The 14,882-nt window shown below is 53.4% G+C and overlaps 1 protein-coding gene across 8 annotated transcripts in view; it reads right to left on the bottom strand.

The window, feature by feature from the left end:
* The window catches only part of PLEKHA5 (pleckstrin homology domain containing A5), a 163,391-nt gene that overhangs the window by 42,265 nt on the left and 106,244 nt on the right, over window positions 1-14,882 (bottom strand). For 5 of the 8 annotated variants that reach the window (XR_012752955.1, XM_075343452.1, XM_075343453.1 and 2 more), the window contains 3 exons: window positions 12,173-12,226; window positions 10,963-11,043; window positions 1,895-1,957 (listed from right to left, as the gene is read on the bottom strand). Coding sequence is in view for 7 of the 8 variants with exons in the window: in XM_075343452.1 (XP_075199567.1) it covers window positions 1,895-1,957; window positions 10,963-11,043; window positions 12,173-12,226 (198 nt within the window). In the remaining variant the exon portion in view is untranslated. The remainder of the gene's footprint in view (window positions 1-1,894; window positions 1,958-10,962; window positions 11,044-12,172; window positions 12,227-14,882) is intronic. The other 3 variants (XM_075343455.1, XM_075343457.1, XM_075343454.1) reach the window with 2 other exon arrangements.

The following is a 14,882-nucleotide window of genomic DNA, read 5'->3' as shown; positions in this document are numbered from 1 at the left end:
GTATAGGGGACGCTCCCCCTAGTCTCCAGCTTTTCTCAGGGGTTGTATAGGGGACGCTCCCCCTAGTCTCCAGCTTTTCTCAGGGGTTGTATAGGGGACGCTCGCACTAGTCTCCAGCTTCTCTCAGGGGTTGTATAGGGGACACTCGCATTAGTCTCCAGCTTCTCTCAGGGGTTGTATATGGGAAGCTCGCACTAGTCTCCAGCTTCTCTCAGGGGTTGTATATGGGACGCTCACACTAGTCTCCAGCTTCTCTCAGGGGTTGTAAAGGAGACGCTCGCACTAGTATCCAGCTTCTCTCAGGGGTTGTATAGGGGACGCTCGCACTAGTCTCCAGCTTTTCTCAGGGGTTGTATAGGGGACGCTCGCACTAGTCTCCAGCTTCTCTCAGGGGTTGTATAGGGGACGCTCGCTCTAGTCTCCAGCTTCTCTCAGGGGTTGTATATGGGAAGCTCGCACTAGTCTCCAGCTTTTCTCAGAGGTTGTATAGGGGACGCTCACCCTAGTCTCCAGCTTCTCTCAGGGGTTGTATAGGGGACGCTCCCCCTAGTCTCCAGCTTCTCTCAGGGGTTGTATAGGGGACGCTCCCCCTAGTCTCCAGCTTCTCTCAGGGGTTGTATAGGGGACGCTCCCCCTAGTCTCCAGCTTCTCTCAGGGGTTGTATAGGGGACGCTCCCCCTAGTCTCCAGCTTTTCTCAGGGGTTGTATAGGGGACGCTCACCCTAGTCTCCAGCTTCTCTCAGGGGTTGTATAGGGGACGCTCACCCTAGTCTCCAGCTTTTCTCAGGGGTTGTATAGGGGACGCTCACCCTAGTCTCCAGCTTTTCTCAGGGGTTGTATAGGGGAAGCTCACACTAGTCTCCAGCTTTTCTCAGAGGTTGTATAGGGGACGCTCGCTCTAGTCTCCAGCTTCTCTCAGGGGTTGTATAGGGGACGCTCACACTAGTCTCCAGCTTTTCTCAGAGGTTGTATAGGGGACGCTCGCACTAGTCTCCAGCTTTTCTCAGGGGTTGTATAGGGGAAGCTCACACTAGTCTCCAGCTTTTCTCAGGGGTTGTATAGGGGACGCTCGCACTAGTCTCCAGCTTCTCTCAGGGGTTGTATAGGGGACACTCGCATTAGTCTCCAGCTTCTCTCAGGGGTTGTATAGGGGACGCTCGCTCTAGTCTCCAGCTTCTCTCAGGGGTTGTATATGGGAAGCTCGCACTAGTCTCCAGCTTTTCTCAGAGGTTGTATAGGGGACGCTCGCTCTAGTCTCCAGCTTCTCTCAGGGGTTGTATAGGGGATGCTCGCACTAGTCTCCAGCTTCTCTCAGGGGTTGTAGTAGTTCTTCAAGGATTAGGAGGAGCACATTATCGGCAGCGATCACTACTCACACCTATTATGGCTGATTGGCAGCTTGCTGTCTATGCACAGCACACAGATCTGTCAATCAGTGGTGTGGACAGGGTTATGCAGAGCTCAGCAGACACCGGTAGCCAGTGACGCCGCCGGGTTCTGCACACGGTGCTGCCGTTCATCCTCGGTCACAGCACTCTGCAGTTTTTACACTACAATAGTGGTAACACTACGGAAACCTAACGGCCTATTCTAATGAGCAGCATAAGCCTAGTAAGAGATGATGAGGGTAGTAGTCAGTACGTGGCACTACCATACCCAGTGGAGGGTAGTGATCAGTATGTGGCAGTGCTATACCCAGTGGAGGGTAGTAGTCAGTACGTGGCACTACGATACCCAGCGGAGGGTAGTGATCAGTATGTGGCAGTGCTATACCCAGTGGAGGGTAGTAGTCAGTACGTGGCACTAAGATACCTAGTAGAGGGTAGTGGTCAGTACGTGGCACTACTATACCCAGTGGAGGGTAGTGGTCAGTACGTGGCTGGTGGCTACTCACGTCGATGTCCAGCTCCTCACTCCGGTGTTTATACGTCGCCGTCCTGCACTCGTCTTGAGTCATCTGTGAAGGAAACCCCACAGTTAGCAACACAGTCAAGGCCGAGGCTGAAGGGGTGAACATGGGGGGCAGCGGGGCACACTGGAGCGAATGAAGACCCCATCATCCACCACAGTGGACCGCAAGCTCCTTGGACCCCGGTGTGTACAGACCACAGGATCCCCTGGTCTAAGCCCTCATTGTGTACGGACTGAACGCCCCTGGGGCCGGGCTCTTGATCTGTACGCACTGCAAGCTCCCATGGTCGGGGCCCCCGGTGTGTACGCACTGCACGCTCCTATGGTCGGGGCCCCCGGTGTGTACGCACTGCACGCTCCTATGGTCGGGGCTCCGGTGTGTACGCACTGCACGCTCCTATGGTCGGGGCCCCCGGTGTGTACGCACTGCAAGCTCCCATGGTCGGGGCCCCCGGTGTGTACGCACTGCACGCTCCTATGGTCGGGGCCCCCGGTGTGTACGCACTGCACGCTCCTATGGTCGGGGCCCCCGGTGTGTACGCACTGCACGTTCCTATGGTCGGGCCCCCGGTGTGTACGCACTGCACGCTCCTATGGCCGGGGCCCCCGGTGTGTACGCACTGCACGCTCCTATGGTCGGGGCCCCCGGTGTGTACGCACTGCACGCTCCTATGGTCGGGGCCCCCGGTGTGTACGCACTGCACGCTCCTATGGTCGGGGCCCCCGGTGTGTACGCACTGCACGCTCCTATGGTCGGGGCCCCCGGTGTGTACGCACTGCACGCTCCTATGGTCGGGGCCCCCGGTGTGTACGCACTGCACGCTCCTATGGTCGGGGCCCCCGGTGTGTACGCACTGCACGCTCCTATGGTCGGGGCCCCCGGTGTGTACGCACTGCACGCTCCTATGGTCGGGGCCCCCGGTGTGTACGCACTGCACGCTCCTATGGTCGGGGCCCCCGGTGTGTACGCACTGCACGCTCCTATGGTCGGGGCCCCCGGTGTGTACGCACTGCACGCTCCTATGGTCGGGGCCCCCCGGTGTGTACGCACTGCACGCTCCTATGGTCGGGGCCCCCCGGTGTGTACGCACTGCACGCTCCTATGGTCGGGGCCCCCGGTGTGTACGCACTGCACGCTCCTATGGTCGGGGCCCCCGGTGTGTACGGACTGCACGCTCCTATGGTCGGGGCCCCTGTGTGTACGGACTGCACGCTCCTGGGTCGGGGCCCCTGGTATGTACGGACTGTAAGCTCCTATGGTCGGGGCCCTCGGTGTGTACGCAATGCACGCTTCTGGGTCGGGGCCCCCAGTGTGTACGCACTGCACGCTCCTATGGACGGGCCCCAGATGTTGGGAGCAGAGCCCATGCACCAGGACTTTCGCATGCAGACCCTCCCGGACCTCAGACCCCCCCACAGCAGCACAGAGGAACCAGATACGTGCAGAACAAACAAGACCGAGCCGTGGCTGGGACTAGGCGTCTGCAGTTTCCAGCACAAGTCTTTCTTGCCCGATTCCCCATGACAACACTTCCTGCTCTAGAAGCGTAGCATTTCCATAGGGACATGCTGTGCTGCACAAGCAGAAACACAGGAAGTGTTATGGGCACAAATGGGAGCACAGAGCTGTCCCTCCTCATCTCCCATCATGGCAACCCAAAAACTAATCCGCGCCCCCCTCCCCGTCTATATCAGACGACCAATGAGCACAGAGCAACGTCACAAGGTGAACACCGCAGGAGAGCGCAACACACAACCATGCGAGGCCAGGCATATGGAGGCATGAGGGCGGAGCGCTCTACATACAGCGGGAGGAGGAGCGCTCTACATACAGCGGGAGGAGGAGCGCTCTACATATAGCGGGAGGAGGAGGAGCGCTCTACATACAGCGTGAGGAGGAGGAGCGCTCTACATACAGCGGGAGGAGGAGGAGCGCTCTACATACAGCGGGAGGAAGAGGAGCGCTCTACATACAGCGGGAGGAGGAGGAGCGCTCTACATACAGCGGGAGGAGGAGGAGCGCTCTACATATTGCGGGAGGAGGAGCGCTCTACATATTGCGGGAGGAGGAGGAGCGCTCTACATATAGCGGGAGAAGGAGGAGCGCTCTACATATAGGAGGAGGAGGAGCGCTCTACATATAGCGGGAGGAGGAGGAACGCTCTACATATAGCGGGAGGAGGAGGAGCGCTCTACATACAGCGGGAGGAGGAGGAGCGCTCTACATATAGCGGGAGGAGGAGGAGCGCTCTACATACAGCGGGAGGAGGAGCGCTCTACATACAGTGGGAGGAGGAGCGCTCTACATATTGCGGGAGGAGGATGAGCGTTCTACATATTGCGGGAGGAGGAGGAGCGCTCTACATATTGCGGGAGGAGGAGGAGGAGGGCTCTACATACAGCGGGAGGAGGAGCGCTCTACATATAGGAGGAGGAGGAGTGCTCTACATATAGCGGGAGGAGGAGGAGGAACGCTCTACATATAGCGGGAGGAGGAACGCTCTACATATAGCGGGAGGAGGAGCGCTCTACATACAGCGGGAGGAGGAGCGCTCTACATACAGCGGGAGGAGGAGCGCTCTACATACTGCGGGAGGAGGAGGAGCGCTCTACATACTGCGGGAGGAGGAGCACTCTACACATGATATACAGTGGTGTTCATAGGTCCTGCACAGGCATAAAGAAAACTCTATATGTCACACTTCTGCATCTCTGCAGTGAAGCTGGTGGAACACGTTTTTGTTTCCCGCATTGGATGCCACTCCTTTTTGAATGTCCCACGTGTATACATTGTTATGATATGTGCATTTTTTATATTCTTTTATAACCATACCTACACCAGTGCAGTGTGTAGAATGTGAACAGGCTTCTAAGTTCATTACCTTCCAATGCAAGGTCACACAGGCTTACATGTTACTTTTTAAGCTGTATTATTTTATATGTAATTCAGAGTCTGGGCTTGTGAGGGCCTCTTTAGCTTCTAATCCTTTATTGGCCTTTGCATCTCTGTGGCATTGAGTGAAGCTTCTGCAGATGTCACCAGTGATGATGAGGTTCCAGGCCTGTATCGGAGCCTCCTCTCTCTTGGTCCTTGGCTGTATTTTAGATATCTCTATTGATACCTTGTGCCACACATTTTCCATTGGATTGAGGTCTGGGGACTGGGCTGGCCGGTCAGTAGTAGCCACCTTGTTCTTTTTTTTCCGTTACTGTCTTAGCTGTGTGACAAGGAGCGTTATCATCCTGGAGGATATAATCCCGATACAGGTGTGGAGCAGAAGGCAGCATTTTCTTATTAAAGATGCATTAACCCTCCACAATATGAAGCCTTCCAACACCATTGGCGGCCATACAGCCCTAAGACTGTCATCAATGGCTTCTTCCGGGCCTTGCACCCCTCAATCCTGCTTCCAAACATCTCCTCCTAACAGTGGATGTTGCTGCCTCAATATTGCCCTTTTCTTGCCATTCTCGCAGAGGCGGAGGAGAGCGGAGCTTTCCATTGGCGAGGGATGTTCTGATCAGGATCTATCCTCCCTGATCTGGGCCTGTGCTGGGTAATTCCCAGCTGCTTATGTCTCTGCACAATTCTTACCCCTGTCCTCTGATTACAGCCGCCCTTCCCTGCGATCTGGGGCCAGTGTAACCCTCCTCATGTAGCACCACAACTCGCACACGACCCTCCGCTGACAACAATCTGAAGGCTCCATCATAAAGCTGTACAGTATCACTCACTCCATAGACCTACAGATAAAACCAAGCAGCAGATGTGAGGGAATGTGATTGGCTTCCATATCCAGGCTATGATTGGTCACAACAACCTCATCTGTGATTGGCTAATTTTGGATCTGAAGCTGTACAATATTTAGTTGTGCTTTCAATTCCCAGATTGTTGCAATAATTTCAGCCAAAAACTGCTTCAAAAGCTAAAAATATATTACAGGGAGAGAATGCAAAATTGTTTTCTGACAAAACCACATATAATAGGTCACAGCAGCATCGAGATATTCCATAGAAACCAGCTAAAACCTGAAAAATCAATGTATCCTGTGCAGGACGTATGAACACCACTGTCACAGGAGGAGCGATCTACATACGAGATAGCGGGAGGAGGAGCGCTCTACATACGAGATAGCGGGAGGAGGAGCGCTCTACATACGACATAGCGGGAGGAGGAGCGCTCTACATACGACATAGCGGGAGGAGGAGCGCTCTACATACGACATAGCGGGAGGAGGAGGAGCGCTCTACACATGAGATAGCAGGAGGAGGAGCCCTCTACACATGAGATAGCAGGAGGAGGAGGAGCCCTCTACACATGAGATAGCAGGAGGAGGAGGAGCGCTCTACACATGAGATAGCGGGAGGAGGAGGAGCGCTCTACACATGAGATAGCAGGAGGAGGAGCGCTCTACACATGAGATAGCAGGAGGAGGAGGAGCGCTCTACACATGAGATAGCAGGAGGAGGAGCGCTCTACACATGAGATAGCAGGAGGAGGAGGAGCGCTCTACACATGAGATAGCAGGAGGAGGAGCGCTCTACACATGAGATAGCAGGAGGAGGAGCGCTCTACACATGAGATAGCAGGAGGAGGAGCGCTCTACACATGAGATAGCAGGAGGAGGAGCGCTCTACACATGAGATAGCAGGAGGAGGAGCCCTCTACACATGAGATAGCAGGAGGAGGAGGAGCCCTCTACACATGAGATAGCAGGAGGAGGAGGAGCGCTCTACACATGAGATAGCGGGAGGAGGAGCCCTCTACACATGAGATAGCGGGAGGAGGAGCGCTCTACACATGAGATAGCAGGAGGAGGAGGAGCGCTCTACACATGAGATAGCAGGAGGAGGAGCGCTCTACACATGAGATAGCAGGAGGAGGAGCCCTCTACACATGAGATAGCAGGAGGAGGAGCGCTCTACACATGAGATAGCAGGAGGAGGAGCCCTCTACACATGAGATAGCAGGAGGAGGAGCACTACACATGAGATAGCAGGAGGAGCCCTCCTCACATGAGATAGCAGGAGGAGGAGGAGCGCTCTACACATGAGATAGCGGGAGGAGGAGCACTACACATGAGATAGCAGGAGGAGGAGCCCTCCTCACATGAGATAGCAGGAGGAGGAGGAGCGCTCTACACATGAGATAGCAGGAGGAGGAGCACTACACATGAGATAGCAGGAGGAGGAGCGCTCTACACATGAGATAGCAGGAGGAGGAGCGCTCTACACATGAGATAGCAGGAGGAGGAGCACTCTACACATGAGATAGCAGGAGGAGGAGCGCTCTACACATGAGATAGCAGGAGGAGGAGCCCTCTACACATGAGATAGCAGGAGGAGGAGCGCTCTACACATGAGATAGCAGGAGGAGGAGCCCTCTACACATGAGATAGCAGGAGGAGGAGCACTACACATGAGATAGCAGGAGGAGCCCTCCTCACATGAGATAGCAGGAGGAGGAGAGCTCTACACATGAGATAGCAGGAGGAGGAGCCCTCTACACATGAGATAGCAGGAGGAGGAGCACTACACATGAGATAGCAGGAGGAGCCCTCCTCACATGAGATAGCAGGAGGAGGAGGAGCACTACACATGAGATAGCAGGGAGGAGGAGGAGCACTACACATGAGATAGCAGGAGGAGGAGCACTACACATGAGATAGCAGGAGGAGGAGCACTACACATGAGATAGCAGGAGGAGGAGCGCTCTACACATGAGATAGCAGGAGGAGGAGCGCTCTACACATGAGATAGCAGGAGGAGGAGGAGCGCTCTACACATGAGATAGCAGGAGGAGGAGCACTACACATGAGATAGCAGGAGGAGGAGCACTACACATGAGATAGCAGGAGGAGGAGCACTACACATGAGATAGCAGGAGGAGGAGCCCTCTACACATGAGATAGCAGGAGGAGGAGCGCTCTACACATGAGATAGCAGGAGGAGGAGCGCTCTACACATGAGATAGCAGGAGGAGGAGGAGCGCTCTACACATGAGATAGCAGGAGGAGGAGCACTACACATGAGATAGCAGGAGGAGGAGCACTACACATGAGATAGCAGGAGGAGGAGGAGCGCTCTACACATGAGATAGCAGGAGGAGGAGCCCTCTACACATGAGATAGCAGGAGGAGGAGCGCTCTACACATGAGATAGCAGGAGGAGGAGCGCTCTACACATGAGATAGCAGGAGGAGGAGCGCTTTACACATGAGATAGCAGGAGGAGGAGGAGCCCTCTACACATGAGATAGCAGGAGGAGGAGCGCTCTACACATGAGATAGCAGGAGGAGGAGCCCTCTACACATGAGATAGCAGGAGGAGGAGCCCTCTACACATGAGATAGCAGGAGGAGGAGCCCTCTACACATGAGATAGCAGGAGGAGGAGCCCTCTACACATGAGATAGCAGGAGGAGGAGCCCTCTACACATGAGATAGCAGGAGGAGGAGCCCTCTACACATGAGATAGCAGGAGGAGGAGCCCTCTACACATGAGATAGGAGGAGGAGGAGCACTACACATGAGATAGGAGGAGGAGGAGCACTACACATGAGATAGCAGGAGGAGGAGGAGCGCTCTACACATGAGATAGCAGGAGGAGGAGCGCTCTACACATGAGATAGCAGGAGGAGGAGCCCTCTACACATGAGATAGCAGGAGGAGGAGCCCTCTACACATGAGATAGCAGGAGGAGGAGGAGCGCTCTACACATGAGATAGCAGGAGGAGGAGCCCTCTACACATGAGATAGCAGGAGGAGGAGCCCTCTACACATGAGATAGCAGGAGGAGGAGCCCTCTACACATGAGATAGCAGGAGGAGGAGGAGCGCTCTACACATGAGATAGCAGGAGGAGGAGGAGCGCTCTACACATGAGATAGCAGGAGGAGGAGCCCTCTACACATGAGATAGCAGGAGGAGGAGCCCTCTACACATGAGATAGCAGGAGGAGGAGCCCTCTACACATGAGATAGCAGGAGGAGGAGCCCTCTACACATGAGATAGCAGGAGGAGGAGCCCTCTACACATGAGATAGCAGGAGGAGGAGCCCTCTACACATGAGATAGCAGGAGGAGGAGCACTCTACACATGAGATAGCAGGAGGAGGAGCCCTCTACACATGAGAGAGCAGGAGGAGGAGCCCTCTACACATGAGATAGCAGGAGGAGGAGCCCTCTACACATGAGATAGCAGGAGGAGGAGCCCTCTACACATGAGATAGCAGGAGGAGGAGCCCTCTACACATGAGATAGCAGGAGGAGGAGCCCTCTACACATGAGATAGCAGGAGGAGGAGCGCTCTACACATGAGATAGCAGGAAAAGGAGCGCTCTACATACGATATAGCAGGAGGAGGAGCGCTCTACATACGATATAGTGGGAGGAGGAGGAGCGCTCTACACATGAGATAGCGGGAGGAGGAGCGCTCTACACATCAGATAGCAGGAGGAGGAGGAGCCCTTTACACATGAGATAGCAGGAGGAGGAGCACTACACATGAGATAGCAGGAGGAGGAGCCCTCTACACATGAGATAGCAGGAGGAGGAGCGCTCTACACATGAGATAGCAGGGAGGAGGAGGAGCTCTCTACACATGAGATAGCAGGAGGAGGAGCGCTCTACACATGAGATAGCAGGAGGAGGAGCGCTCTACACATTAGATAGCAGGAGGAGGAGCCCTCTACACATGAGATAGCAGGAGGAGGAGGAGCCCTCTACACATGAGATAGCAGGAGGAGGAGCGCTCTACACATGAGATAGCGGGAGGAGGGGCGCTCTACACATGAGATAGCAGGAGGAGGAGGAGCGCTCTACACATGAGATAGAAGGAGGAGGAGGAGCGCTCTACACATGAGATAGCAGGAGGAGGAGCGCTCTACACATGAGATAGCAGGAGGAGGAGCGCTCTACACATGAGATAGCAGGAGGAGGAGCCCTCTACACATCAGATAGCAGGAGGAGGAGGAGCCCTCTACACATGAGATAGCAGGAGGAGGAGCACTACACATGAGATAGCAGGAGGAGGAGCCCTCTACACATGAGATAGCAGGAGGAGGAGCGCTCTACACATGAGATAGCAGGAGGAGGAGCCCTCTACACATGAGGTAGCAGGAGGAGGAGGAGCGCTCTACACATGAGATAGCAGGAGCCCTCTACACATGAGATAGCAGGAGGAGGAGCGCTCTACACATGAGATAGCAGGAGGAGGAGCCCTCTACACATCAGATAGCAGGAGGAGGAGGAGCCCTCTACACATGAGATAGCAGGAGGAGGAGCCCTCTACACATGAGATAGCAGGAGGAGGAGCGCTCTACACATGAGATAGCAGGAGGAGGAGCCCTCTACACATGAGATAGCAGGAGGAGGAGGAGCGCTCTACACATGAGATAGCAGGAGGAGGAGCCCTCTACACATGAGATAGCAGGAGGAGGAGCGCTCTACACATGAGATAGCAGGAGGAGGAGCGCTCTACACATGAGATAGCAGGAGGAGGAGGAGCGCTCTACACATGAGATAGCAGGAGGAGGAGCCCTCTACACATGAGATAGCAGGAGGAGGAGCGCTCTACACATGAGATAGCAGGAGGAGGAGGAGCGCTCTACATACGATATAGCAGGAGGAGGAGCACTCTACATGTGATCTAGCGGGAGGAGCGCTCTATACATGAGATAGCAGGAGGAGGAGGAGCGCTATACACATGAGATAGCAGGAGGAGGAGAGCTCTACACATGAGATAGCAGGAGGAGGAGCGCGCTACATACGATATAGCGGGAGGAGGAGCTCTACATGTGATATAGCAGGAGGAGGAGGAGCGCTCTACATGTGATATAGCGGGAAGAGAAGCACTCAACATATATAGCGAGGGGGAGAACTTTGCACATGATGTCACTGTGGGAGGAGCACTTTGCACATGATGTCACTGTGGGAGGAGCACTTTGCACATGATGTCACTGTGGGAGGAGCACTTTGCACATGATGTCACTGTGGGAGGAGCACTTTGCTATGAAGTGGCCAGGGTGAGGCTACCAGATGATGACTGGGCTTACTTGCTGGTACAGCTGAGGTCTAAGCGCGGAGTTCTCAATCATGGTGTGAACCATGCTGATTAGCGGCTCATTGTCTTTCATCTATGTCAAACATGGAGGAGCACAAGGTTTAGTAGATGGCTGCAAATAGAAAAGTTACAGCTACCCAACCCCACCAACCCCATGATCCCCGGGGGAACCTAGACGACGAGAGTCTGGATCAAACCTGCCCATCAGTAACAAAGGAGCTACAGGGAGCACTGGGCTGATAAAGGGGCCAAGTATGACGACACACAGCTCAGCACATTACCAGGGCAAAACTGAACCCAAATATCATATTCCATCTAAGAAAGGGGCCGGGGGCCGACGAGGGCCCAGAGGCGGGAGACGAAGAGGGGGGGTGATGAGGGCCCAGAGGCGGGAGACCATGGGGGGGGCAATGAGGGCCCAGAGGCGGGAGACGAAGGGGGGGCCTACGAGGGGGGCCAACGAGGGCCCAAAGGCAGGAGACTAGGGGGGCCCAGAGGCGGGAGACTAGGGCCCAGTGAGTGGATTGGATGAGAGGATGGAGGCCGTGAGAGCAGAAGGGAAGGGGGTGATGTCCGGGATATCAGAGGGAGGAGTGGGGTAGGGGCCGAGAGATCAGAGGAGTGGAATGAGGGCCAAATGATCGGAGGAGGGGTGGATTGAGGATCGGGAGATCGGAGTGGGGAGTAAGATGTGCAGTTGGTTCCATTCTGCCTTCTCATTCTTCTGCTGATTGTGTTCGGGCGGCGTTACAGGTGGATAATATTCTGAATGTAAGAAGGCTGAGCCGACGGGACGGGAGGGGAGAGGAGCCGACGGGACGGGAGGGGAGAGGAGCCGACGGGACGGGAGGGGAGAGGAGCCGACGGGACGGGAGGGGAGAGGAGAAGAGCCGATGGGACGGGTGGGGAGAAGAGCCGACAGGACAGGAGAGAAGCCTACAGGACAGTAGAGGAGCCTACAGGAGAGGAGCCTACAGGAAAGGAGCCTACAGGAAAGGAGAGGAGCCTACAGGACTGGAGAGGAGCCTACAGGACAGGAGAGGAGCCTACAGGACAGGAGAGGAGCCTACAGGACAGGAGAGGAGCCTACAGGACAGGAGAGGAGCCTACAGGACAGGAGAGGAGCCTACAGGATAGAATCATCTCCATGACGGAACAACCATAACATCTTGAAGAAACAAAGGAAAACATCCAGTTCCCACCTGGCGATCCACACAGACGAGAGTCCTCTGCAGATGATGGGAGAGGATGTCGTTCTAGCGGGAGACAGAGAGAGACAGAGCGAGAGAGAGGGATCAGAAAGCGCAGAAACAGGACATATAGGCAGAAATATCAGCACACGTCACATTTGGGGTATGTGCACACTTTCAGGATTTGCTGCATTTTGGCCCTCGCAGTTTTGTCACAAAAGCATCTCCTTGTGGCAGGAAAGTAAATGCGATTTTTCGCGCCCATGCACACATTGCTTATTTTTCCCTCTTTCACTGTTATTCACCTATTTCAAAGAATAGAGAAACAAAATCATCAAAAATGCTGCAAAAACGCTCAGATTTGATGCTGCATTTCTCCTGCCAGCACAGGCATTTCTACTGCAAATACTGAGCGTGTGCACAAGCCCTGCACCACCACACCACTCCTATGGACAATAAGGGATGCATGTACTGGAGTATTGTGGGGTCATTGGCGACTGTACCAGGATCTACACAAGTAGAGGACTGAGCAGAGGTCAGGATCACCCAGACATGGACAACTCCCATCCTCCCCCTGCCCATCTCCTCCACCAAGCTGGACCGATACTTTGAGACCTGGGCGACCACTTCTATGACTCCGGTGGAGAACGTCTGGCCTCCAGTCACATCTATGTACTCTCCCTCATCCACCCCCACCTGCTCCTCCACCAGGCTGGACCGATACTTGTAGACCTGGGCGACCACTTCTATAACTCCGGTGGAGAACGTCTGGCCTCCAGTCACATCTACATACTCTCCCTCATCCACCCCCACCTGCTCCTTCACCAGGCTGGATCGATACTTATAGACCTGGTGTGACCTTTTCTATGACTCCATTGGAGGATAACCAGCCTTCGATCACCTCTACGTACTCACTCATCCCCAGCTCTGTTCCTTCACCAGGCTGGACTGATACTTGTAACCCTGGGTGACCTCTTCTATGATTCCGGTGGATGATGTCCGACCTCCGATTACCTCCAAGTATTCGCCCAGTCCTATCCCTCTCATTTGCTCCTTCACCAAGCTAGACTGATACTTGTAGACCTGGTTTGGCTTCTTCTCTGAATCCGGTGGAAGATATCCAGCGTCCGATCAGCTCTATGTTGTTATCTCCCATCCCAACATCTGCTATTTCACCTACTAGGCTGGATTGATACTTGTAGACCTAGTGCAGTCATGGCGAACCTTTTACAGGCCAAGTGCCCAAACTGTAGCCCTAAATCCATTTTTGTCCCGAAGTGCCAACCAATCCTATCATGTAAATAACACTGGGGAACGCAATTTTTTAGGAGTTAGGTCAGACAACTGTTCTTAATTAATTTTTGGATGCTGAATCCAGAAATGATCTGTTTTTCTCTATCACGTCAAGTTTTTGAACTATAGGATTTTTGTCTTCTCAAAAATATGTAAACTACTGTACCTAAAAAGTGGTTTTGTTTTTTTTTAAATAGTACAAATATGAACAAAAAATGAAATATATATGAAATAGGCACTGTCTCAGTTGTGACTACTCTTACAAGTTGCCACGTAGCTCTATATGAGGCGCATTGTACTCAGATAACAAGTCTCATTACAGAAATCAGTGCAATTGTGCTTCTATGGCAGGGAAGTTGAGGAGGAAAAACTTGACGTGATACAAAAAAACTGACTACATTTTTGGAATCAGCATGCCAATTTTAGTATAAATCAGCTCAAAAACCTAACTTAACAGAAATTTTTTTTCAAATTGTTCTCCAGTGTAATTGATTGTAACCTTACCTTTGCCGTCTTCTCTTCTCTCCAGCAGGGGGCATCACACTCATGCATGCTTACCACACATTGAAGCTCAGCCCCTGCCCTTTCCAGACACAGCAGTTGGATTGATCTTTCTGGAATAAATTGCAGCATATTAGACAGAGATTTTAGCCTGGAATGCAATCAGATGTCCCCCTGTAATCCACATCTACATTTCAAAGTCTGAACACCCTGAAATCCCATAAAGACGTACGAGTTGCTCCCCTCCCCTTTCATTGTGTAGTTATGTCCCCTTCCTGGCCACTTCCTAGCAAACATATCCCCCATCCTGATATATATTTCCTACATTCTGGTATATTTGTCCACATCATGGCCCCATTCCTGGTAAATGTACCCCATCCTGGTAAATGTACCCCATCCTGGTAAATGTACCCCATAATTGTAAATGTACCCCATCAATGTAAATGTATCCCATCATTGTAAATGTATCCCATCCTGGCATGTTCCCCCATGGTGTCAAATGACCCCATCCTGGTAAATGTACCTCATCCAGGCATGTTCCCTTATACTGGTAAATGTCCCCTTTCCTGGTAAATGTCACCCTTCCTGCTAAATGTTCCTCATCCTGGCATGTTTTCCCCCATCCTTTCATGTTTCCCCCCATTCTGGTAAATGTATCCCCCATACTGGTAAATGTACCCCTTCCTGGCATGTTCCCTTCTTGCTAAATGTACCCCATCCTTGCATGTTTTCCCCATCCTTGCATGTTTCCCCATCCTTGCATGTTTCCCCCATCCTTGCAGACATGTTTCTCTCCATCTTTGCACGTTTCCCCCATCCTTGCAGATATGTTTGCCCCGTGCGCTCCATATATACCCAGTGTTCTCCATATATACCCAGTGTTCTCCATATATACCCCGTGCTCTCCATATATACCCCGTGCTCTCCA

The sequence above is a fragment of the Anomaloglossus baeobatrachus genome, chromosome 4 (genome assembly GCF_048569485.1).
Source record: "Anomaloglossus baeobatrachus isolate aAnoBae1 chromosome 4, aAnoBae1.hap1, whole genome shotgun sequence".
In the NCBI taxonomy this organism is placed as follows: domain Eukaryota; kingdom Metazoa; phylum Chordata; class Amphibia; order Anura; family Aromobatidae; genus Anomaloglossus; species Anomaloglossus baeobatrachus.
Note: the sequence above shows the minus strand (reverse complement) of the source record. Positions and strands in the feature narration are given on the sequence as shown.